The sequence below is a fragment of the Hemicordylus capensis genome, chromosome 5, assembly GCF_027244095.1.
Source record: "Hemicordylus capensis ecotype Gifberg chromosome 5, rHemCap1.1.pri, whole genome shotgun sequence".
Taxonomy (NCBI): Eukaryota; Metazoa; Chordata; class Lepidosauria; order Squamata; family Cordylidae; genus Hemicordylus; species Hemicordylus capensis.
The window spans coordinates 149,904,636-149,931,193 of record NC_069661.1 but is presented as its reverse complement, the minus strand read 5'-3'; the positions used below and the strand labels follow the sequence as shown (position 1 = coordinate 149,931,193).

At 43.6% G+C, this 26,558-nt stretch overlaps 2 protein-coding genes across 8 annotated transcripts in view; one reads left to right on the top strand and one right to left on the bottom strand.

Annotated features, from left to right (window-relative positions):
- The window catches only part of DNAJC2 (DnaJ heat shock protein family (Hsp40) member C2), a 26,820-nt gene extending 22,679 nt beyond the window's left edge, over window positions 1–4,141 (top strand). Inside the window, exons 14-17 of one of the 4 annotated variants that reach the window (XM_053252465.1) lie at window positions 607–707; window positions 2,094–2,201; window positions 2,613–2,767; window positions 4,010–4,141. In XM_053252465.1, the coding sequence (XP_053108440.1) occupies window positions 607–707; window positions 2,094–2,201; window positions 2,613–2,767; window positions 4,010–4,084 (439 nt within the window). In that variant the 3' untranslated portion in view covers window positions 4,085–4,141. Of the gene's footprint in view, window positions 1–606; window positions 722–2,093; window positions 2,768–4,009 lie in introns of those variants that run through there. The other 3 variants (XR_008307872.1, XM_053252464.1, XM_053252466.1) reach the window with 3 other exon arrangements.
- PMPCB (peptidase, mitochondrial processing subunit beta) lies at window positions 4,135–26,558 on the bottom strand. 4 transcript variants are annotated; one of them, XM_053252470.1, is made up of 13 exons: window positions 26,511–26,558; window positions 21,279–21,419; window positions 18,152–18,238; window positions 14,397–14,526; window positions 11,233–11,431; window positions 10,409–10,488; window positions 7,605–7,717; window positions 6,990–7,133; window positions 6,055–6,215; window positions 5,319–5,404; window positions 5,155–5,243; window positions 4,580–4,655; window positions 4,135–4,504 (listed from the first exon to the last, which is right to left on the bottom strand). In XM_053252470.1, the coding sequence occupies exons 3-13, from the start codon at window positions 18,161–18,163 to the stop codon at window positions 4,440–4,442; spliced, it is 1,155 nt and encodes a 384-aa protein (XP_053108445.1). In that variant the 5' UTR covers window positions 18,164–18,238; window positions 21,279–21,419; window positions 26,511–26,558; the 3' UTR covers window positions 4,135–4,439. The 4 variants fall into 4 exon arrangements, with proteins under 4 accessions (XP_053108445.1, XP_053108442.1, XP_053108444.1 ...); XM_053252467.1 differs by lacking the exon at window positions 26,511–26,558 and adding an exon at window positions 23,780–23,936; XM_053252469.1 differs by lacking the exon at window positions 26,511–26,558 and adding an exon at window positions 23,601–23,701.

Here is a 26,558-nt window from a genome sequence, read left to right as displayed (position 1 = left end):
CTCTCTCATACACACATGCACACTCTGAAAGGAAGACTGGGCAAGAGATTGATTTTGATCTATTAAATAAGAATGTTCACAAATTAATGTAAGGGTGTCTCAGAAACCTAACAAAGAAAGTGTGTCCACAGAAGAAACCATATTATGTCCAGGGATTTTCACAAAACCAGCAATCGGAGAGGCAGTCACAAAACCAGGAATGACTCTTCCTCCCCCGCTTCATTAAAATGTTTTTCTGACAGCATGATAGTGAGCTGGATTGGATTTAGCCAGGAAGAGGGACAGGAGAATGAACTGAAAGCCAGTCATTTTCAAGATAAGGGCCCCTCTATCTTTCTTAAAGGGATCTCCCACTTGCTGTATGATTTGAAATTGCTAAATATATGCATGACGAGCAACTAAGAATTGCTGAACCTTTATTTTGAAAGGTTGGTGTCTGTAATCTAAAACCATTCTGTTTATCTCAACCATTCAACTAGTAATTTCACTAATCGTTCAGGGACTCCATTTCTTACAAAATGCTTGTTGCTTTTTAATTAACCAGACAATTGTAGCTTTTCAATAATATCTGTTATGTTTCCATGCTTTCCTTCTGCATATGTATAGGTGGGAAGTGATTGCCAATTATATGAATTTGCACTCTACTACAGGAATAAAGCGAACGGCAAAAGATGTTATCAACAAAGCAAAGAGCCTCCAGAAACTTGGTACCTTTATCTTTGTAAGATGGTCTGCATGCTTCCATTTTACTCACTAGTAAACTCCACTTAGTGTACACACACTGCCCATTTCCAGTTCTCTACAGTTGGAGGCAAAGTGTGTGACGGATGAACTCTCCTGTCTCTCCAGTGCATGGCACGTGTGCCTTGGCTTGCTCTCAGCTGGAATGCTTCAGGCAGCATCCAGACTAATGCTGCCCTTGAAGAAGAAAATGTTGGTTGTGCAGCAGGGTGGTGTGGGGTTTTTTTGGCTGGGGCCCATTTTCTTGTGCTGGCCTTGAAAATGTGTTCCTGAGGATCTCTCAGCCCTCAGCAAAGTGTTCTTGCATGAGGGCATTTGTCTGGATGCTGCGCTTCATATCTCAAATTCCCAAGTGAGAGAGATTCTGTCCCCAAACTTTTATTAGTAATCAGGAGTATCTTGGCCTGTCTATGTGCACACATCAAATTTCAGCTTTCTATCATTGTGGGAGTATTTTTAATAATGATACTTCTTACAACATACAGCTCTCTTTCTCTATATAGATTTGATGTGGTCAGTTGTCCTTTCAAACAAAAGCCAGTCACAAATCATCATCTCTTCACTAGGGACTGAAACTAAGGGATCAATTTAAAGGGATGAAATAACTAGCAAGGAAAGGTGGCCCCCAACTGTAAGAGACCACTGTTCCCTGTAACGGGGACTCCCAGATGTTGTTGACTACAACTCCCAGCATCCCCAGCTGCAATAGCCTTTGCTTAGGGATTATGGGAGTTGTAGTCAACAACATCTGGGAATCCCGGTTAGAGGGAACACCGGACCAGAGCAAATGCCTTCAGCCTTTGTTGAGACGTGGTGAATAGTCAGCACTTATACTGACTACTTATTTTGAGATGTGGTGAATAGTCAGCCATGTGTTAAACCATGTGTTCAGTCCTGTTTTTGTCTTTGAGAGTGGCTAAAATGTACATAAGAATAATTGACCACTGATGAGTGAAATCTAATTGGACATTTATTCACCAGTATAGGAAATTTGTTACATTTCAAATACAGTAAGTCACTCTTCCCAGCACCATTATAGGAGGAGGTTAAATAAAATAGGCGTGTATGATACCTAACATATGACTTGTCCGTGACTCACATGGCTTAACTTCAAGAACTTTCTATGTGAGAGGAGGCGGCAAGTGCCAATATATGGAAGGAGTCGTATAATTCATTGTAAAACTGCTTAATAGTCTAGACACTCATGAGATAGAAATTCAGGTGAGGTCCCTTACATTTGGTGTTATCCAAACGACTTAAAACATTTTTCTGAAACATTGGTTTGGGACATGACAAAACTTCGTCTTGTATTGTTAGCGGCCATATTAAGTAACTGGTCTTATCCTCCTCAGATCCTCATCAAAAGGATGATATAAACAAGAAAGCTTTTGATAAATTTAAAAAAGAGCATGGAGTTGTGCCACAGACGGACAGTGCTGCACCATCAGAACGCTTTGAAGGTAAATGCAAAATAAATATTGGTAAACTATTCAGCATCCTGTGGAACACCCTGCTCTGGTTTTTCCATGCTTCCAGTTGTGCCACTGGATGTGTGTGGCAGTTTTTCCTTTGCAGGCCACTTCTATGCTCCAATGAAATCAGTGTAACCCAAAACAATGCCATTTATACAGTGAAGGCCTCTTTCATTCTTCTTTGTCAGAAGCCACAGGAGCCAGGTTCATGCAGTATCCTGTGAGCTGTGGTGCCTAGTTGACAAGCCTCTAAAGAATCACATATTCTAGAGTTGTGGGCAGAGTCGCAGTTGAAAGATGAACGTTACCCCATAGGGCTTTTTGCATTGCTACTTTTCACTTGGATGTTGTTGATTTAAATACTTTGTGCTCATTTCCATGTGTGTCATTTTCCAATAGCACCATTTACAGATTCATCTCCTTGGACAACAGAAGAGCAAAAACTTCTAGAACAAGCTCTGAAGACATATCCAGTAAACACTCCTGAAAGATGGGAGAAAATAGCAGCTTCTGTTCCAGGTCGATCTAAAAAAGACTGCATGAAGCGATATAAGGTAGCAAAATGCTTCTATCATTTCTTTAGTAATATAGGTACCATTAATCTGATGAATGAACTTCAGAGTTACTAGCTTAGGCGATAAGTGAGTGTTGTCTGCATAAGCACTCTTCTCGGTTGCTGTTGCCAGGGCCATCTCATGGGTTATCCCCCGCCCCCACTGGTTCTGAGACAGGACAGATCTGATTGGAAGAAAGAAATGACATGCCCACTCGGGGCTGAGGGGGATAACACTGCCCCAGTTCTTTCTGTCCTCACCTAGCTCCAGGCAGCAGTTTTTCCCTTCTCTGATCTTTTTCAGCATACTACTTCTATTTTCCTCAATAATTCTGCCACTCTTTGCTATACTCTCCTTCCTTTGACTCCTACTATATATAGTAAGACAAGCTTAATGATTTGCTAGACCATTTGTTTCATCCTATAGCAAGTGTCCCTATCATAGGACTGCTGAAAAAGTCATACTTTCTTTGGTTATATTGTGAACTGCCCAGGAACTTTTTTGTATGGGACAGTATAGAAATGTACTAAATACAATGCTATTAAGATTGTTCCTCACTCATCGAGATTAAATTCATGGGGACTTGTCAACAATTTGGGCCTATTGCAACACGAAGATCCTTGTACAGTATTACCGCAGTCTTGCAAAAGGTGTGTGGTTTGAAACTGAACCTTACAGTCTTGGTACCCCAGTGTGGGAAGCAGCAGTAGAATCTGATCTATCATCAAATTAATAGTAGCACAGTTAAGTGAGGGTGAGACAGTCTACAGAATTAGTTGGTATGCAGATGAAGTGGGATACATACTTGTGTACATCCCTCTTTTCTGAAGTGAGAGCCTACTCATTACTAGGGATGTGCACAAAATTGATTTAGCATTCTATTCCAAGCTTAGAATGGAAAACTAAATCAGCAGAACGTTCCATCAAAACTGGTCAAGCTGGTTATTCCAATGGAATGATCCTGTTCTATGTTGGAATGTTCTGACATGAAATAGGCCGCTCCACTCCGAACTTTGAACAGGCCCTTGATTTGCAGGGTGTTCTGTTTTGAGCTCGGAACACTCAAAACGTTCTGCATATCCCTACTACTGACATATTTAAGGCTAGGAAGTCTGGGCTGATTTTGCAAACTTAATTTCTTTCTGGGTACTCACTATTTTCAATAAGGAGGAACTGCCTAAGAAATTCTACCAGATAAAACTTAATATGAATAAGCTTTTTCCCCCTCTCTCTTCATTCTAGGAGCTTGTTGAAATGGTGAAGGCAAAGAAAGCTGCCCAAGAGCAAGTAGTGAATGCTGCTAAAATTAAGAAATGAGCTTCTTAATGACAATCCTAGTGTGTTTTGTTTTATAATAAAAATGCAAATACAGAACAGGCTTTTTTTTAATTCTTCAGACAATTGTACAGCTTCTTCCTGGCTGCAGTTCATCATGGACTCAAGTCTAGTTTGAAGAATTTAGCTGTGTCAACTATGTGAACTGAAGTGTCCCACAAATGTGTACATTTTTAGAGATTTCTCTCCTTCCACTGAGAGACTACATACTTAGTATGTTGTAGATCAATCCTTGGTTTTATTTCAAGGGGAGTGTCAGTTTGCGAGTTGAATGTTTTATGGGGATGTCCTTTTGAATCTCACATTGCTTATTTCTAGGAAAGTTTTTCAGTAAGTGTCAAACACGAAGCCAGTACATGCCACTCCGGAGTCTGTTGTAGTCAGGGAGTTGCTCAAGTGGTCCTAAAATTAAAGAAACAACTTTAAAATCAAATATTTACCTTTTTTTAAAAAGTCAGCTGGATATTAAATTCTTACCCACAGCAGCGATGGCAGGGCACTTATCATAGATATATTTTGTGCAAACATCTCTGATAGTTTGAGCATCAATTGCCTGAAACATGAAATACACTTAGTAAGCTTACTTTCTGCCCAATTCACCTCCATTTGAGCCAGCACAGTTGTCAAAATATGCTGTCACAATATGCTCTCACAGTTTTTTCCAGTGACAAGGAAACCCTGAATATAGCCAGGTATCTAACTTTAAAAAAAATTATGCACCCAAGCAATCCAAATTTTGCACTAAAAAAGCTAAATTCTGCAACCTTAATCAACTATGCAACTTGATAAGTGGACATAATTTATTCAGGTTTTATTAGCCATGGGGAAGGCTAAGGCACTCTTGTAGGATACTGCAATCTTGCCACACCTACTAGAAGTCCTATTCTGAGACTTACAAGCATAACTACTAGAAATTTTTATTTAATGATGATTGCTGGGATCCTTGGGAAGCCGAATTCTGGAAATTGCTGCATATTCAGTCTTATGTAAGGCTTCTGTTACTAGCCAAAATATAGACTGTACCTTTTAAAAAAACAAAAAAGCACACTCACTTCAATTCTTGCTTCCAATTCAGGAATTGGGATTCGACGATTGTAACACAACATTTGCCGTCCAATGTCTTCACAAATGGGAGTGGAACCTAAAATCACAAAAACTTAGCCTGTATTCAGATTAATTATATTGAACTTTAGAGGAAAACAATGGTAATTCTTACCATCGAGCTGTAACAGCATATTGGTTTTTAGAAGATTCTTAGCACGGGCTACCTCACTTTCAGTAACACTGGTGCACAGTCTTATCCTAAAAGACATTGAGATAAGTGGAATGACAGTTAAATTATTTGCCCACCACTTTTGCTCATGACTACGTTTTGCTCTTTTTACATATCACTGGGTCAATCTGGACTAAGCAATTGCACAGTCAAAATTCAGACACAGGCCTTTAGGATGCACACACAGCTTCCAGCAGCCTATTCCTGTGTAAGCCATTACCCATGCCCAGCAACTCAAAGAATCAGACAGGTTCTGAGACTAGCTGAAGACCACCACTGGTAACCTTGCACTAGCCTTCAAACAGTCTAAATTCAACACCAGCCAGAGCCAAGGGCACTCCTCTTCCAAAACTCCCTACTTTGTATGGGTAAAGCACAAGGGCGCCTGCACAGTGTCCTCTCAATAAAATATTTCACCAACATTCAGTAACAATAGTTTTCTGCATACTCTTAAGTAATTTCTCCTGCTTGGCCTATAAGCTCTAGTGTTGCTTGTTTGGAATTATATTTTAATTTGCAGTGTATAAAGTTGCTTATGATCAAGCAACTTGGGTTCACTCTTAACACAAGTGAGCTGTGAGGTCAAATATGCCTCTAATGCCACTCTTTGAACTTGTTGTTTAAGTAGAACCTGCTAATATCCCAAATCAGTTACTTTCAGCAATGCTTGTTTCCTTACCATTCTCTCTGAATAAAGTGCATCATGTCTTCTATGGTGGCTGCCTCACAAACCATATAGACACCCCACAGTCCAGTATCTGTGTAACAAGTGTTGAATGACTGGAAACTATGACAGAGGTTGCCATGACACGCAACTTGTGCAAGCTTACTGGACAGATTCTGTTAAAATAAAGGAGGGAATATATTTTGGGTGGTAGAACAAATCTTTCCAATAGCACTAAGCTTATACCAATAGTAACGCCTTTAAATAATTCAGATTTTTACTTGTGTACTTCATCTCTTCCCAGCACCCACCAACCCTCAAGTGGCACATTTAGTGATGATTTAGAGTTTAAATGAAATTACAAGATTAAAAAAATCAATAGACATTGTGAGAAGGAACAATAGCTTGAAATATATCTTCAAAACTTGCTTAGCTTTCCCATTTGCACCACAGAGAAGATTACATAGCATTCTGCCTCCTGTTTTCAGAAAGGTTTCAATGTGTGTAAACAAGACGCAACATACAAGCCTTGCAATCACCTCTCCAATTATCTTAAAAAGCATTGGGGGGGGGGGACTTGAGAAAGCAGTTAATCCCTTCTCCTCTATGTAGTTTGCTTGATATTAATCCCTTTCTCAGGTGCTATTAGCCATGAAAGGGGAAGATATCTCTTCCCCCTCCACAGCCAATCTTTTTGGAGCAATTTAAATCAGGTAAAAACTGGGAGAGTTAACACCCCACCCTCTGTGTAGCATTCAGATCCAAATCCCAACCCAGCTGCTTTTAATCACATCTAATTTTCCCCTCATTTGGTAATGGATCCATTGGGCCTAAAAATTTGTTTGTCTTAGATGTCTAGATGTAATTAAGAGATCTAGTTCCAGAACATACAAAATCATATTCCTTGAATTGGGCTTTTTCTGACATTAGAAAGCTTGCAACCAACTTACCACACCACCTCCAAAGGAACGATCCCAGTTGCCTATCAGAGTATTTGCCACCATGAGAGGAATTGTGTCTGGGTGACACCAGCCAGCTGCTTCAACAGCTATCGCAATATGTGCCAAAGGCATCTTATCATCTCGAACCCTAATCTGACAGTGTACCACAAATACAGGGTTTTGAAAACATCATCAATACAACAGCCAGAATGGATTTTGACTACAAAAACAGCTGGAAAATAACATGTACTTCACACAACAATAAATAGAAAACTAATATACACATCAGTAGTTCTATGATAAAAGTTTAACAATTTTATAAAACAAATTTCACATGACCTTGTATAGAAAAACAGGTTAAATAAGTAATGAAGAAAATCAAAGCAGCACAAGAAGCAGAGGTGAGAACACAAGTACTGTAACTTAACCCCCTTCAAATTACCAATGTTGCTTCAAAAGATACTAACAATCTCTACTCCTTTATCACATTTCTCAGCAGTGTTTGCAGCTGAACTAGCTGAGCTAATCAGACTTTATTACTATTGTATTAATTAGCCATTTTGGAGGCTGCTGCTCCTATAGTTTGTCTGAAAAGGAAAGGGAAAACTCGCTGCCGCGACTTACTTCACTGCCTGTAAACCGGCAAGGGGGCAGGGCGGGTGCTCCTCCTTTCAGAGTAGATGGTAAGTTACCAAAATGATACTTTGCTAAATCAAGCAGTTCCTCATGAGCAACTCCTAAATAATTGATAAGACAACTGCACATTAATAGGGATATACATAAATCATATGAGAAGCAATGCAACATTAGTTAAGAATCCAAAGTTATTTCTTGATCATTGCTCACTCAATTATGTGCCTTTCCAGATTCCTTACATCCAATTCTCTTTAAAAATTAAATACATTCAAAAATCACAACACTTCAAATAAGCAGTACACAACCAAAACATGGTCCTTGGGGAGGCAGGCTACAAAGAGGCCACTGACCTGACCATTGACCTGAGCTCTCCCTAGCTTCATGCCAGTGGCAGTGAACATAAGAACAGCCCTGCTGGATCAGGCCCAAGGCCCATCTAGTCCAGCATCTTGTTTCACACAGTGGCCCACCAGATGCCACTGGAAACCACAGGCAGGAGTTGAGGGCATGCCCTCTCTCCTGCTGTTACTCCCCTGCATAGATTCCAGCCTGGAATCTCCATCCCCATCCTGCCAGACCCAGGAGCACGGCTCCTGCTGTAGCAGCTAAGCTCCCGACCCTGCCGGGCCCCCATGGCGTGCTCTGCTCTTATTCACCAAAGCTGGGCTTGAGCTTTGGGGCTACCTCTTTCCATGCCACAAATAACAGTGGCATCAACTCTCAGACAGCAACCAAGATGATGGTCAGGATCTCTGGTAGTTGACAGACAGACAGACACACACAGAGTTCCAAAGGAAAACAGTTACTAACAGTACACTGAGGGAAATAAGTATTTGATCCCCTGCTGATTTTGTCCGTTTGCCCTCTGACACAGAAATGACCAGGCTATAATTGGAATGGTAGGTTTATTGTAGCTGTGAGAGACAGAATAACAACAAACAAACCCTCAAAAGCCCAGTGCCCAAAAGTCAGCGATGGATTGGCATTGTAGTGAGGGAAATAAGTATTCGATCCCCTATCAACCAGCAAGATTTCAGGCTCCCAGGTGTCTTTTCACTATATGCAGGTAACGAGCTGAGATGAGGAACACCCTCTGTAAGGGAGTGCTCCTAATCCCAGCTTGTTACAGTACCTGTATAAAAGACACCTGTCCATAGAAGCAAGCAATCACTCAGCTTCCAAACTCACCACCATGCCCAAGACCAAAGAGCTGTCGAAGGATGTCAGGGACAAGGTTGTAGACCTGCACAAGGCTGGACTGGGCTACAAGACTATCACCAAGCAGCTTGGTGAGAAGGTGACTACAGTTGGCACGATAACTCGCAAATGGAAGAAACACAAAATAACTGTCAATCTCCCTCGGTCTGGGGCTCCATGCAAGATCTCACCTCGTGGAGTTGCAATGATCATGAGAACGGTGACAAAGCAGCCCAGAACTACACGGGGGGAACTTGTCAATGATCTCAGGGCAGCTGGAACCATAGTCACCAAGAAAACAATTGGTAACACACTACACCGTGAATGACTGAAATCCTGCAGTGCCCGCAAGGTCCCCCTGCTCAAGGCAGCACATGTACAGGCCCGTCTGCAGTTTGCCAATGCACATCTGAATGATCCAGAGGAGAACTGGGCGAAAGTGTTGTGGTCAGATGAGACCAAAATCGAGCTCTTTGGCATCAACTCAACTCACCGTGTGTGGAGGAGAAGGAATGCTGCCTATGAGCCCAAGAACACCATCCCCACCGTCAAACATGGAGGTGGACACATTATGCTTTGGGGGTGTTTTTCTGCTAAGGGGACAGGACACCTTCAACGCATCCAAGGGACGATGGACGGGACCATGTACCGTCAGATCTTGGGTGAGCACCTCCTTCCCTCAGCCAGGGCATTGAGAATGGGTCGTGGATGGGTATTCCAGCATGACAATGACCCAAAACACACAGCCAAGGCAACAAAGGAGTGGCTCAAGAAGAAACACATGAAGGTCCTCGAGTGGCCCAGCCAGTCTCCAGACCTTAATCCCATAGAAAATCTGTGGAGGGAGCTGAAGGTTCGGGTTGCCAAACATCAGCCTCGAAACCTTTCTGACTTGGAGAGGATCTGCAAAGAGGAGTGGGTCAACATCCCTCCTGGGTTGTGTGCAAACCTGGTGGCCAACTACAAGAAACGTCTGACCTCTGTGATTGCCAACAAGGGTTTTGCCACCAAGTACTAAGACATCTTTTGTGAAGGGATCGAATACTTATTTCCCTCACTACAATGCCAATCCATCGCTGACTTTTGGGCACTGGGCTTTTGAGGGTTTGTTTGTTGTTATTCTGTCTTTCACAGCTACAATAAACCTACCATTCCAATTATAGCCTGGTCATTTCTGTGTCAAGAGGGCAAACGGACAAAATCAGCAGGGGATCAAATACTTATTTCCCTCACTGTAACTCCTCCTCCTCCCCTCCCACCCCGGCTGCAAGCCAGATGTTTTGGCTCCTCATCCTCATCTGACAACTCTCCATATCCTGACAGCCTCCCATACTGGTTGTCCCTGAGTATCATGGAATAGCTCCTCCCGCAAGTTCGAAGGCCTCCCATCTTGGCAACTTCACAGCAACCTCCACGTCTTTTTTCCTACTCTAGGAGGTGATATCTCATCTCTTGTTTGGAGCCTGTAGCGCGCACACTGCTGGATCTTCACACCTTTAGGGCACAAATGTAGTGGTGGGGTTGGGATGGGAGAATGAGTCTACTATACATTGAGGTTAACTTTACTAACACCATAGAGTGTTTCTCATACAGACCTCCAGCAGCAGCAAGTACCATTCTGGGTCCTTTATAATGTGTCGTAATATACTCCACCAAATCATTCCGATTTATGGACCTGTACACAGATCAGAACAACAGAGAGAAAGAACACTGCATGACACACAGAAAAGAGGAGTGCTATGCCTCACTGAGTACTATTTTGCCTTGCATCTCCCAATAGGATAATGCTATCAACAACAAAATTGCTTCCAGTGCTTAAAGTGGCTAACTTTCATTTCACTTTAGCAACATGGATATGTAGGGCAAGGTACTTTCAATAAAATGGCATGCTTGTGCAACTTTGGTTTTTTTTAAAGTCTCATTATGTATATGCTCCAGTAGTAAAATGCAGGAGTCTACAACATCCAATCCAAATTCCCTTTAAAAATTAAACTACTTTTGTTTCAAGTTACACTAGGTATATTTGAGCAACTAACTGAATGTAATTGAGTATGTGGAAGGATTTGTGTTTCCTGTCACTAATATAATAAACAACCACATCCAACAAGAGACACCATATAACTGAGAAACTAAATGTGTTATCTGGAGGATAAAATGTGTTATCTGGAGGTACAAAACACAGCATGGAGTGTGCTTGGAAAAAGTGATCGCCCTGCAAGAAAATCAGAACCTACATGAAAGACATTTGGCAACGCACACACATAAAACCCCCCACTTTGAACACACATGCATGCAAAGTATTTAACATGGTGCTGCTTTTTATATTGAAAGCTGGATATTTTTTCAAGCTAGACATATTTTCTTTGGGAATTGCAATGGAATATAGTATATAGGAGCAATTATTTAGAGTGAAACATACTTGATATTTTCTGTGGGTCCTAAAATAGTTCGTCCCAAGGCTGTATTTTGATAAGCTGTGGCATGCAGATAATCAAAGACAACTTCCTGTAAATTAGTTTCGACTTCTTGCATTTCTCGGAGAATCACTCCTCGTTCCCGCTCAATTTCTGCCTCTCCTAGTGTGCTATTCTGTATGATGTCAGCAAGGATCTCCACAGCTGGGAGAAAAAAGACATTTCCATAACGTAGAAAACATTAACTCTCTTCACTATATTCTATCAAATAAGCTTCCTGGAAACAAGTTAGTCATAACCTATGGATTTCAATGGGACTTATCCATGACTGGCGTAGTCTGAATACTGCCCTACATATCCAACAATGGGTGAAACTGTTGAGCAGGTACTACCACAGATGCTCTAGGTAAGGAGGGAGAAGTATCAAATACACTGCTGCATACATCTACATTTTCACATCCTTCCTAAACTTAATCTCACGGTAAATCTCACAGGTTTTTGTGGAACATACAGAGGTGTTCTTTGGACCAGATTTCCAGTCCGTAGTCCAGTCCTCCGCCATGGGGAGGACCTCTAAATGTCCCACGGGAACCGGGGTGATGGGCCACCTCCCGAGTGCATGAGGCCGATGGCCTGCTAGCAGCCCACTAGCAGGGGAAGGGCACTGAGGGCCGAGTGTGGCCCAGGCAGCCGCGGCCCACCTGCCTGCCTCCACAGCAGCTAGCCTGCTTCCAGCCCCCCTGTGGCATGCCTGAAGGTGTGGGGCTGGCTGTGGTCATCGGAGGGGCTTTTCCTGGCACAGGACACAGAGTGAGGCTGAGGACCCAGAGATGGAGCTTCCAGTGCTGTGGGAATCGGGCTGTGGAGCAAAGGCGCAGAGGGCTGGGCTGGAGCAGCAGGAAGGAGGAAGAGCTCAGCCAGGCTGCTTGACTGGAGGAAGTAAGCGCAGGCAGGCAGGCAGGCAGGCTAGCTGCGTGCACATGTGCCTGGGGGATGGGGATGGGAGAAGATTCACTGGTTTCCCCCCACCCCTCATTTCTGCTGCCTGGATCCAACGCTGATGTGGAGAACTATTGGAGAGGACGAGTGGAGAGGGTTCTCATGGTGGAAGGTTGCTGTGGAAAGGGTGTGTGTGTGCTGTTTTCTTTCTATTTTGTGCAAGTTCACCAGAAGCCTCAGTGAAACTGATTTCTGAAAAAGTGGGTGGGGGCTTTTCACACCCATCCTAGCTATGCATATTCAGGAGTCTTACTAAATGCATTAGGACTTGCCTCCAAATAAGGGTGCACATTTTTGCAAGCCTCCAGAGTCCAACTCACTCTCAAGCAGTTTTACTTATATGTTAAGACTCACTGCTTTCATTTGGACCTCCTAGCTCATACATAGGAACCTAGGAAGCTCCCTTATACCGAAGCAGCCCATTGGTCCATGCCCACTGTGACTGAAGCAGTACATTTGTCCCCACTCGCTGGGGCTGGTTCTCAATTCCCATCACCTCCATGTTTCTTCTGTTCCTCCCTGCACCCCAGCCCCTCCACCACCCCTGCCCAGGAATTTCTTCACTGTTCCCTGCCTCTGCTGGAGCTGGCACACTTCACAGAGTGAATGGGGGCACGGGAGGAAGAAGGGAAGAGTGGCAGGCAGAACTGCCCATCATGCAGATCAGTGGGAAATATCTTATTCATAATTTATTCTGAAAATACCAAAAATAAGTTTCAACCTTTCTCTGAGCATATTATGGTGCAAAAAGTAGTGCATTCAGCTAATTTAAGTGGCAGGATTGAATCTGTTTGTCACTTCTGTTTAAATAGTGACAGATACAATGATGGTAAATCCGTAGAAATCTGTAGCTTGAGTTCATTATTGGCCTTCAGGAGAGCCCTTAAAACTTATCTGTTTGGCTTGGCCTTCCAGGGTCTTAAAACTGTTTTAAATATTTTAATTGTTAACGGTTTTATATTGTTTTTAAATGGTTTTGTAATGATTGTTTTTAAAGGACTGATGCGCAGGTTTTATTTTTGTTCCTGTGGTGCTCCCAGAGCCATCTGGATGGGGTGGTATATAAATGTAATAAACAAACACATAAATGCCTCTGTTTTCAGAAAAACCTGGGGATTGCAATATTCATGGTGCCTGTGGTATGATAAAATGGTATCTTACAACGATATGATACAAGTTTCAAGACCTCACTGAAATTTGGATTACAGCATAACAAGGGGCTAAAGACAGAAGGGAATAAAACGTTCTTGCTTATCCCCAGCTAGCATGGCTATATAATCACTGATTTTTATTCTTATCTGCTTATTTAATGAGTTATTGTAAAGTGCTCTAAAGACTATGTTGCTGGTAGAAAAGCAGGAAACAAATCTCTTTTGAGACCTTGCTTGCTACATTTTGTTAATTTAGCAGGCGCTTTCATAATGTCTAACACCCATGTGTTAAAACTACTGCATGTGTCACAGTGTGTTTGTGTGTGTGGTGCTTAACTTGCAGCCATTGGGCGGGGGCCCTCCAAAGGCCTTTAGGTCCAGTCTCCAAAATTACCTAGGTGCACCACTGGAACCTATTCCCCTCAAGTACTCTGATTTCAGAATAAGATAGCTACTATAGAAGAAAACTTGCATTTTGGGCAGTTTTAAAATGTGATAGATAGATAGATAATCTATCTTTGATATGGGTTATTAAAATTTGACATAGGAGAACTGTTAATGGTTCCATCTCTGAACATAAAGGTAAAGGTAAAATTGTGCCATCAAGTCAGTGTCGACTCCTGGCGCCCACAGAGCCCTGTGGTCTTCTTTGGTAGAATACAGGAGGGGTTTACCATTGCCATCTCCCGCGCAGTATGAAATGATGCCTTTCAGCATCTTCCTATATTGCTGCTGCCTGATATAGGTCTTTCCCATAGTCTGGGAAACATACAAGTAGGGATTCAAACCAGCAACCTCTTGCTCCCTAGGCAGGTTACTTCCCCGCTGCACCATTAGGTGGCTCAGCTCTAAACATACTTGCTCACAAGTACATACCACTGGGAAGCGGGGAACAAAACAAGGATAATCAACATGGCCTTTATAGTATGGGACTTTACAAGCCCAAAAAGTCCTTTTTCAAGCTCAGCTTCTGTAGAAACAAAACTCCAAATTTAGACATTTTCAAAACTCATGTTTACCTCTTGGCAAATCTTTCGAGAAAGCTTTTGCATAATACACAGTTTGTTCTCTTGATGTATAAGCATTAAGGTGAGCTCCCATGTTTTCAATCTCGAGCTCAAGATCCAGCTGGGACCTCTTTTTAGTTCCCTGCAATTTAAAGAGACATAATTATTTACACTCTGATAATTAAAGAAATTAATTAAAGAAATTAAAGAAATAAACAAACTGTTAAAGAGGACTGCAAGACAAAAGTAAAATATCATGTTGAGAAATTATATACTTAATTTCCCCACCAGAAAAATACAATACAATCATCCTATATTACAGACTCCAAACTGTTCTAAACCCAGCAAGTTTATCTTGTAAATCTGGTGGGTGACTAATCTCCAGTTTGTTGACAATAAGTATGAGAACAGGAGAGTATAAAAGACATGTGATCAAACATATGCTAGGGACAGCCACAAAAGTGCCTTTCCCCAAAAATTACAATATCAGATAGAAACTCTAGGTCCTGGGGACCCAGACTGCTGTGAGGTTTTACTAGAATCCAAAAACAGCCCAAAATCTAATTATTAGGTCCCTGAAGCAAACAGGTTAAGATGTCACTTTCCTGGTAGCAAATAGCTGCCTCTCAGCTATGGAGTATTCCTCTCCTTGAGATCCAAAGGTTGTTTTTTGGAAGCTGTATATGATTTTCTTTTCCCAATTGACTTTAAGTGGCTGGAGATAGGGTTCCTTTACTAACTGTAATAGGTTTCATTGTTCTTAGCAATTATCTGCTCTAACATTTAGAAGAGAGGCGGCTACAGGTCTAGTTAACGTCACAAATTTTGAAGACAAGATGGATATTTCCCTCTAAAACAGATGAGTACAATTCCCCAAGAATGCCTCTTAAATAAAATGGACGACCTCAGGGCCAGAACATAAGACTAATACTCAGAGCAACTCAGTCTGTATGCAATTGCCTGCAGCTCAGTAGCCAAACATTAAATTTTTGGAATATTATCAAAACTAATGGCAATACAAGTTGACCTATCACTCTTTCAATACTAAAGTCATGTTTAGTGACGTTGGCCTACATGATGTGCAAGGCAACACCAGCAATTGGCTGATGCTGCTGAATATGGGAAAGCCAATCTCAACAGTGTTGTGCAAGAGCGCAGTTGCACAGCTACTTAAAACAGTGTGTCTACACTTGCACAGCAGAATTTACATTGTTTCTCATGTAAATTCCATTGCGAAAGTGCTTTCACGTACACAGTCGTGCCAATCTGCAATGAGCATCATGTGGCTCATTATACTTGGACTTCCAAAAAGACTTTGGACAAAGTCTCTCAAAGGCTCTTGAGCAAACTTAGCAGTCCTGAGATAAGAGGATGCTTTTATTATCGGTAATTGTTTAAAGAACAGGAAACGGAGTAGGAATGGACAATTTTCACAATGGACAGAAATAAGAAATGGAGTACCCCAAGGATGTGTATTGGGACTGGTGCTTTTCTGCTTGTTCATAAATGATCTGGTGTTTGGAGGTATTTATTTTATTTACATAAAATATTTATATCCCACCCCTGCTGGCAATACTGCTTGGGATGGCTCATAAAGGTAAGCCGCAAAATGGCCATATATGCAGATGACAACGAACCATTCAAGACTGGTAACAATCAAAACAGATTGCAAAGAACTCCAGAAAGATTTGTCTGGGTGACTGGGCAACAAAACAGCATGTGTGGTTCAATATATATAAATAAATGTAAAGTGATGTACATTGGGGTAAAAAAAAAATCCAACTTTACATATACACTGTGGGGCCTGGGTTTACGGTAGATAGCGCAATGAAAACACCAACTTGGTTTGAGGCTGCTGTGAAAAAGGAAAATTCCATGATAGGGATCATAACTTCCCCACTGCACCAATGCAGTTGGTTGGAACGTTCTGTTGGGCTACTTTCTTGCTGCACTGGTGCATCCTTGTTCTAGTCAATGCATCTTTTAAAAGACATCATATTTATTATTTATTTATGTATTTAAAATATTTATACTCTGCCGCTCCCGTGCACTACTGCTTGGGGCGGCTCACAACAATAAAATAGATACAATACACAATAAAAGTAACAAAATTAACAAACAAGTTAAAAATCAGGTTATAACCTGAATTAGGTTCAAATTAAGAGTTATTTTAAAAACTAAAAACTGAAAATTATAAAAAGCCAAAGAACCTACCAGATATAATCAAAAATGGGAAAATTAAATGACCTCCTTTAAAAGGTGTGTGTTTAAAAAAAAAAACACTGAGGGGGAGGAACATGGCGAAGCTCTTCAGGGAGGGTGTTCCAAAGCCAAGGGGCCACAACCGAAAAGGCCCTGTCTCTAGTCCCCGCCTCTGTTAGTGGCGGGGCCATAAGCAGGGCCTGAGACGATGAGCGGAGGGCCCTGGCAGATTCAAATGGGCGAACGCGGTCCGACAGGTATATTATAGAACTAGAATAGGTGCGAACAAGGACAACCAAAATCAAGGGGCATCTTTATGAGAAAAGGCTACAATGTGTTGGGCTTTCAAGCTTTTTTATTTTTATTTTTTATTTTTAAGGTGACTAAGTGAGGACATGATTAAGGCTGATGTATGGAGTAAGTAGATAAAGAATGAAAGCCTTCTTTCACTCTAAGGGACAAACACATTTTCCTTAAAAAGGTCAAAAGTGTGTCTCAAGACACTGGGGCTACTGTCTGTGACTTGGTTAAGATAAGCTACCTTCTTTGGCCCACCCCAAGAACTGAGGTGGCCCAACATTATATCCAGCTGTCTTTGAACAAGCCTACAGACAGAAATAAACTCTACAGCTGGACCAAACAGAAGTAGCTGTTGGATTGCCTTCCCTGTCTCCTTCAGCACACAGATAGTTTCTGGTACAAACAAGGGCATCCAGTCATAATGGCACCAGACTTTCATGTTTTCTTTTAATTGCATGTTGTGCGATGTCCCTGTCACACACTGTGAAGAGTTTTCTGCAAATCCTACCTGCAATGTATATCATGATGATGCTGCAGACCATACAAGAGGGAGGACATGGCAAATTCTGCCCATTAATTTTTTTTTAAAGTTTTAATTTGTGGATGATTTTTAAATTGTTAAATTGTTTTAAGTTTTTGTATATATTTTAACTTGTTTTATGCTATTGTTAACCACCCAGAGATGAAAGTTTGGGGCAGTGTACAAATGTGATAAATAAAATTAAATAAAACAAATAAAATAAATGATCCACAATGCAATACTCTATAATAGACTGTGCCTTTGTGGGATAAGGAACCTTTTCCTCATATCTTTTGCTATGTAAACCAGGCAGATCTACTTAAAAGATATGGTAGTTCCATAGTTGCAAGATTCCACTAGTCACAGACAATGTATATGGGAGAAATCCTTCAGAGAATAAAAGTATTCCATTAGCTTCATGTGACTGATAGGGTGTCAACTGCCTATTAACTGCCCTTAATCTTGCAGTCACGTTAAAAAACGTTATGCATTAAGTACTCAGGGATGATTATTTCACCACATATCTATCTATCTATCATATTTCTATACTGCTTGACATATGCATCCCTAGGCAATATATAAACATATAAACCAACAGTCTTAATTGCTTACTTGCTTTGGCAAGTACATTGTTTACAAATCTGAAACAAGATATGTGGTCCAAGGTGTACTACTGAATTAAAGATGAACACAAATACATATTTAGTTTTAAAAGAAATACAGGAAAGTTGCTTTGAGGACTTGCCTTAAAAGCCATATGCTCCAGGAAGTGAGCTGTTCCATTGTTTTTCTCATTTTCATATCTGCTTCCAGCATCAATCCAGAGTCCCACCTCATTCAAAACAAATTATTAGTCTTACCAACCAACAAAACACAACTTGCAACATCTTCACTGTCTTACTGAAGAATACATGCTTATCTCCTGAGTCAGTAAATATGGGTAGAGAGCAAAGGGAGTTGGCAGAGCATCAGAGGTGGAACAACAGAACTATGAAGTAAAGTAGGAGTATTTATTTTTCACTTTGAAAGATCTTGCCCTTCATTTTAATATGATACAGTATTAATAAAAATTAGAAATTGATGCTACATCCCCCTTTGCACCATTCATGTTTCTTACAATGGTCTGCAGCCTATACCTAATAGTGATGTGCACGGTCCGGAGAAGTCCGGACCGGCACCGAAGGGGGGCCTTGTTTTTAGGGCGGGGAGGGCTTGCTTAGCCCTCCTGCCTCCTTGCCCCCGCCAGCGCCCGTATTTAACAGTATAGGGGCGCTGGAAACCAGCCGCCCCCCCCGCCGCCACCGCCGCGGCGAAATAACCCCCAAAGCCAGCCAGCCCTCCCTCCCTCCCTCCCAGCTAGCTGCCCGCCCGCCCACCCGCTCGCTCACCCGCTCACTGGATAAGAAACGAGAGGAGCTCCGGCACAGAGTTCCTCTCGTTCGGAAGGCCTCCTGCAGAATGGCGGCGTGCGCGCGCACGCATGCGCGCGCCACAAAGCACACCATTCTCCGGAGGCCCGGTCTACCCGCCGGGAAAGGGCCGGGTAGACCGGGCCTCCGATCGCTGGGTAGACCGGGCCTCCGATCGCCGGAGGCCCGGTCTACCCAGCGATCGGAGGCCCGGTCTACCTGCCGGGAAAGGGCCGGGTAGACCGGGCCGCCGATCGCTGGGTAGACCGGGCCTCCGGCGATCGGAGGCCCGGTCTACCCAGCGATCGGAGGCCCGGTCTACCCGGCCCTTTCCCGGCGGGTAGACCGGGCCTCCGGAGAACGGTGTGCTTTGCGGTGCGCGCATGCGCGCGCGCGCAAGCTGCCATTCTGCAGGAGGCCTTCCGAACGAGAGGAGCTCTGTGCCGGAGCTCCTCTCGTTTCTTATCCAGTGAGCGGGTGAGCGAGCGGGTGAGCGGGCGGGCGGGCAGCTAGCTGGGAGGGAGGGAGGGCTGGCTGGCTTTGGGGGTTATTTCGCCGCGGAGGCGGCGGCGGCGGCAGGGGGGGCGGCTGGTTTCCAGCGCCCCTATACTGTTAAATACGGGCGCTGGCGGGGGCAAGGAGGCGGGAGGGCTAAGCAAGCCCTCCCGCCCTTAAAGGCAAACCCCCCACCCGGACCCGAACCAGGCAGGGCCGGACCGGTCCGGCAGTTCGGCCATTCTTTGGAATGGCCGCCGGACCGGTTCGGGCACACCACTAATACCTAATAAAAGGCTAGATGACTCCTTTTGTAGACTCCTTGTGACAAAAGACATGTAAGTAAGTCTGAAAAGGTGCAAAGAGCAGGCTGACTGGACAAGGTATACACTGATCAGATCCATCTTGCACTCACATTATCATAAGCTAATACCACATATCAGGCACATAGGACTACATGGATGTAAGCAGTTCCCGGGGATTGACTGCATAGCATGGGTGGAACATTGGAACATAGGAGGCTGCCATATACTGAGTCAGACCATAGGTCCATCTCGCTCATTATTGTCTACACAGACTGGCAGCGGCTTTCTCCAAGGTTGCAGAGAGGAATCTCTCTTAGCCCTACCTTGGAGATGCCAGGGAAGAAACTTAGAACCTTCTGCTCTTCCCAGAGTGGCTCCATCCCCTAGGGGAATATCTTACAGTGCTCATACTTCTAGTCTCCCATTCATATGCAAACAGGGTGGACCCTGCTTAGCTAAGGGGCAAGTCATGTTTGCTACCACAATACCAGCTCTCTTCCTGGCAGGACCTTTCCACTGGTGGCCTCCAGGACCTCTAGCCCATTATAAATGGGTGCACACCCCCTGCATCAATGTCAGATGCAGGGAGGAGTGGCCAGTATTGGGAAGAAGGGTAGCTTCATCCCTCTCTTCATCCTCAGCAGTCAGCATTTTGCTCAGTACTGACTCTGAACTTTTCTCTCTCCCTCTCCAAGGCAAAGAAAAAAGCTCCAAGAATGATGAAAAAAGCACTGACTGTCGAGGATCAGGAAAGTGGTGGAGGGACCCCTCTTTCTGATAATTGCCATGTCCCATATCAATGTCAGATGCAGGAAGGCATGAACAGTATTGGGAAAAGAGGCAACTCCATCCCTCTCCCGATGCTCAGCGGTTGGTGCTTTGTTCAGAGTTTTTTTCTTTGCCTAGAAGAGGGAGAGAAAATAGCCGCCAGCCAGTGAACAAAGCACTGACTGCCAAGAATGGGGACAGAGCTGCTCCTCTCCAATACTGACTGGATCGGGCAGGGTGCAGTGTTCCCTCTATCAGGGATTACCAGATGTTGACTACAGCTCCCAGAATCCCCAGCTGCAGTAGCATTTGCTTGGGGATTCTGGGAGCTGTAGTCAACAACATCTGGTAATCCCTGTTAGAGGGAACACGGGGGGGGGGGGGGATGCCGCCCCATGCCCCCTGCATACACCCACGCTGCACAGGCGAATCGGGCCCAAGTGTGCCCTCATCAGGTGCTAGCAATGATTATGCAGAGCATTAGCCTATTACATCTCTGACAACCTGGGCCAACTTTCAACATCAGCATACAAGCAAAGGTTACACCACCAACTGCTGTATTCCATAATAACTGCTTCCCTGTTAATGCAGTGAACCATAGGATCAGGCTTTAACATACATATGTTTACTATCCATCTCTTTTACCAAACAAAAGAAGGTTATACTAATGCATTCTGTGTAAGAAAAGTGGTTAGTAATTATTGCAGCATCTTGAAATTAAGTACATCAACTTGAAAAAGTCTCATTGCTTTCAGTTAAATATACTTCCAAGTAAAGGCCATAGTTTAAACATAATTATTTTCAGAACCATCTTAATTTAAATTTAAGCTGGTTCCCATGATTTATTTTTTTTCTAGAGCAGGAGGAAGTATTTCACTCACAACTGTTAACTTACTGTGCATGTTGAAAGTCCAGAATCTTCAGAAGCTACTCTCAGGCCATTTTCCAGAGAAGTTACCTTTGTCTCAGGAACATTTAGGACAATTTGGGGTGCTACATTGGTAGATCTGAATCTGCTTCTTCCGAGATGTATAGACTGTTAGAAAAAGTGTCTTGTGAGACAAAACCTCATCTACAAGGGGTTCCCAAACTTGGGTCTTCAGAAGGTTTTGATGGAAAATCATCAGACAATGAGACAAATCCCATCATTCCCAATCACAATGGCCACTATAGAAACACATGTCTGCAATTATATGCAAATAGATACAATATAAGATTGTGGTGACAGAGAACTAGGGATGTGCACGGAACCAGTGACTGTGGGTTTCAAGGTGGGGGGATAACTTTAAGGACTGAGGGTGCTCTTATTCCCACCCACCACCACCCGGCTATGTTTCCCCCGCCAGCGCTGTTCTCAAGAACAGTACTACAGGGGCAGCAGTGTACCTCCTTGCTGCCCCAGTACATTGTGGTACATCGTGTCTGTAAGTGGCTGTTGCATGTGTGCACATTGCACTCGCTCGTGCGCACATTGTGAGTTCTGGTCCACAACATACCGGGGCGGCAAGGAGGTATGCTGGTACCCAGGCAGGACAATTTTTGAGTAAAGCTCCAGCAGGGGAAACATGGCAGCCGGGGTGGGGGAGCGTCCTCCCCATTCCTTAAAGTCCAGTTCAGAGGCCCATAAAGGGCCTCCAAACCAGCTCCGTGGACATCCCTAAGTAGAACTCAAATTCTTGTAGACTGAAGGTAGACTTCAGTCTACCTTGATTTCTAAAAAAAGAAAGGTTGCTAGGAAGCAAACCTGACTAGAGGTGCTACTTTGTAATCTCAAAAGTGTGGATTAACATCACATTTCATCACTCAGTGATGAGAGCAATGCATTCTGCATATATTCAGATGTGGTAATCAGAAATTTATCTTAAAATAAACGTTGACTGATAGATTCTTGGTCCCATTAAGTGCTAACTCTCACTCCCTTCCTATTATGTAATGTAATTATTATTATTATTATTATTATTACACTCTAGGGGGAAATAAATATGCTGCAGGCAGCCAGAACCCTTGAGTCAAGGGCCTTAAAAACAGATCTGAGGTAGCAAAGACTGAAAAAGACATCCCAACTCCCAGGTTAAAACTTGCTGTTCTGAAGGCCCCTTAGCCACCTTATTGCTCCTGATACTAGATAATATCAGTGCATAAGGAAAATCTGGGAGGTGACCAACATTCATTGGTGGTGGGCTGTGCCTTCAAAAACATCGAGAGTGTCAAACAACCACTGGCCCAGTCCAGAGTGTTTCCCAAGTACTGCAGCGTTCAACACTTATTTAATTTCTCGAGAGCCAGCATGGTGTAGTGGTTAGAGTGCTGGACTAGGACTGGGGAGACCCGAGTTCAAATCCCCATTCAGCCATAATACTAGCTGGGTGACTCTGGGCCAGTCACTTCTCTCTCAGCCTAGCCTACTTCACAGGGTTGTTGTGAAAGAGAAACTTAAGTATATGTAGTACACCGCTCTGGGCTCCTTGGAGGAAGAGCGGGATATAAATGTAATAATATTAATTTCTCGATAAAAACGTCAGGGCTCTAGCCTGACTTACAAACCACGCAGTATGTAGGCCCTTTCCTCTATTTCCTTCACATTTATTCGGAAGGAAATGTACACATTCATATTGGGCACAGGGGCATAACTACTATTAGGCAAGGGGAGGCGGCTGCCTGGGGGCCCCCACAACTCGAGCCCCCCCCGCAAGTCACATGACTATATATTGTGAAGTGAGTGTGTGTGTGTGTGTATCAGCGAGGGGCCCATTTTAAACTTTTGTCTCTGGGCCCACTCCAGCCTTGTTACGCCCCTGATTGGGCATCTTCCGGGTTTCAGCCCCAGACTGGCATAAACTCCCTACTACGTTCTGCACAAGCGCAACGAACTACAATTCCCAGCAAACGATGTGCTAATAAAACCCCATCATCACCGGACGCAATAGGAGAAAGCCACGCCCGCCCACTACTATTGCAGCACGGCTTTGTTGCCCACACATATCCCAGCATGCGATGTGACGAATTGACACTTAGGGTCGGTAAAGGCAACTGGGTGCGAGTATTATTCACCGGTACCAAAAGTACCGGCACCCATTAGGCTTAGAGCCAGCCTGGTCACTATTCTGCGTTGCGCAGCTCCCCGCCCCCCTCCAGTCTCCTCGGCCATCGTGCGCGCGCTGTCTGTCTTGCCCACCCGCCCGCTGCCCGGCGCGCGCTTTCTCTTGCTCCATCCCACCTGATCCGGCCGGGTGTATCAGCATTCTCTTTCTCTGATAGAAGTATGAGAGAATGCTGCTGATGCCCCGGCCCCAGCTCCGCGGAATGAGCCCTCTCGGCGCCTGCGGGCCCCTGTAAAAACAATGAAGATCGCTGGGCTAGACTCTGCTAGTCGTGCCCGACAGCCTGATCACTCACCCGCTTCCCTGCCGCTGAGTTCCGCGTGATAAGTGGGCCCGGCAAAGCCCAAAAGAGATGCCTGCCTGTTCGGCAAGTTATGGCCGCCGCCATCTTAGTGCTGGACTGGAGCAGCAGACTAGGATGGGCGGCCCGGGGCATCTCGGGAAGACGGTGCCTTGTTGGGGAAGGAGGGAGGGCGTGGGGCCGGGGATAGGGGCGGTGTTCGCTTTGTGATACATATCGCCACATCAAAATTGTTTCTTCTCGTGATGGGTTTTTAACCTTTTATTTTTATTTTCCGTCTCATCTCGTTTTGTTTCCCATGGCTGGAGTCAGGATACTGTCCAAAGTCCTCATTTGGTGATCCGTTTAGTCGTCAATTTTTAAAACATCAGGGGTTTAGTTGACGGCCAGGGAATTGGTAAAAATACTAAAGAGTCAAGTGTCACTGTTGCTGGTTTGATATCTTTTCCCCTTTCTACAAACAACAACTCATACATACAAACAAACGGATCATAGAACAAATCAATCCAGAATTTTCATTTCAGGCACAAATGACCAGACTCAAACTGTCATACTTTGGAGACATTATGTGAAAACCCAGCTCCCTTGAGAAGTCCACAATGCTGGGGAAAGTTGAAGGAAAGAGAAGAGACGGACCAGCAGCAAAGTGAATGGACTCAATTAGGACAGCAATGAATGCACTACTGAGAGACCTAAAAGGCCAAGCTGAAGACAGATAATCCTGGAGAGAATCTATGTGGTCGCTAAGAGTCAGCACCGACTTGATGGCACTTAATCAATCAATCAAATGAAAAGATAGCTCAGTTTGGAAAGCTAGATTCTTCTTTTCTTCTTCTTACTTTCCCAAAGTTTTATTGGTTGGACGTCAGTTCCACAATAGGAAATGTTTAAAAGTCTTATATGCAACATCAATTTCTATAGTATTAGGGAGAAAAACAGACCGGCTCAGCATACTTGCACTTGGAAATACCTGCGCTTGGAAGCACAGCAGGTGGCCGAACGGGCTTGGATTCTCCAGCAGTGAAACTCCCCAAGATCGACACCCATGCCATGGCAGCCCCTCCCCACCTGCCAGCCTGACCAACAACCTCCAACTACCCTGAGTCTACACCGCACATGCTGCTGGCTTAATGACAGAGCTGCACACTACTGCCAGCCCCCATGAGACAGTTCATGTAGCTCTACCAATCCACGTCAGAAAACTAGATCCAATCATTCAAAAACCTTTGGTTTTAAAGGAATATTGGCCTCCAATATTTGTTTATGCTCTAAAAAGCAGGGCTGGACAAAGGAATTTTGGGGCCTAATGCAAAGTGAGGTGTTGGGGCCTCCTGAAATTTATGTGGCGCCATAGGTACTGCTGAAAATTTGTTGGGGGGGGGTGTTCTATACTACCATCCCTTGGGAGGGTTGTGGAAAAAGTCACACAGGAAGTTGCCTTATACTGAGTTAGACCATTGATCCTTCTAACTCAGTAGTGTTTGCTCTGACTGGCAGCAAGTCTTGGGTTTTTCAAACAAAAGTTGTTCCCATCCCTACCCTATGCTCCCTGCAGATGCTGCCAGGGTGTGAACCTGGGACCTTCTTCATGCAAGCATGCAAATCCTCTTCCACTAGGAAAAAATGAGGTTTTAACACAGTTCCCAGTGATCCATTTTGTAAAATCTTATTTTGATGCAAGTATAGGAGACCACAAAAACATGACTTTTGGGTGAGACGGGGAAATGTTTACTTTTCAGCTTTGCAGTTTGCAACTCTTTGTACTACAAGCTTAAGTCTCAACTGCCCTGCCTGCTCAGAAAAAATGTATGCCGTCTTCACACATTATGTTTAACACTCTGAAATCTAGTGTGTCCCCCTCACATTCATTCATTCATGCCTTCCTTCTTCCACTCACTTACTCACTCACTCACTCACTAATACCTCTGGGAAGATCACAAGCAGGAGATGGAACTATACCCTTAAGATCTCAAGCTTTTTCCACCCTTGTCCCCTGAGTTTTTTTTAACCAGAGTCAACAGAAATGCCAAATTCATGTCAAAACACATCATTGTTAAATTAAGAAATAAAAGTACTTTGCACAGCACATCATAAAGGATTCCAACAACTTGCAACAGCTGGAAATCTTATAGAAATGGACTCTTTTCATATATCTCAAACAAACTACGTAGATTATAACTCTCAGATCTCAAATTCTACCCACAAATGCCCAAACATTCATGACTGGACAATGCTACCTGATAAAACAAGACACATAGGTGAATTAAAAACCTCAAGGCTTAGACAATATTTACTGAAGGAAGGCTCTTCCTTCAAGGATCCCAGAGCAGTATACATGATTATGCTTATTCTCATAACAACGCTGTTGGACTGTGTCTCAGTCAGCTTGATAAATAAGTGATTAGAACAGTCATCCAGTTAATATTATGGCTGAATAGGGATTTGAACTCTGATCCGTCCAATCCTAGTCCAACACTTTAACCCAGGGCTGCACAACTTCAGCTTTCCTGCAGATGTTGGACTACACCTTGTAATCCAATGTTTTTAGGAGAGCAACAACTCCCATTATTCTTTACTATTGGCCACTGTGGCTGGGGATGATGGAAGTTGTAGTCCAAAAATAGCTGGGGGGCTGAAATTGTGCAGCCCTGCTTTAACCACTACACCATATTTTTAAAATGAGAAAATAAAAAGAAGAGTGAGTAAATTAAGAAACCTCACTTACTATGATGTTTGGGGCTTCATTCTGTGTTTCCTCCTCCCTCCATAACGA

What these genes read in the sequence shown, in the direction of transcription:
- PMPCB (XM_053252467.1), bottom strand. Translation starts at nt 23,920, where the DNA reads ATGCCCCGGGCCGCCCATCCTAGTCTGCTGCTCCAGTCCAGCACTAAG. An exon ending in CTGGACTTTCAACATGCACA is followed by an intron (nt 18,239 to 21,278) that starts GTAAGTTAACAG and finishes GTTTTGAATGAG; the next exon opens with GTGGGACTCTGGATTGATGC. An exon ending in TGGAGCATATGGCTTTTAAG is followed by an intron (nt 14,527 to 18,151) that starts GCAAGTCCTCAA and finishes TTTAAATTGCAG; the next exon opens with GGAACTAAAAAGAGGTCCCA.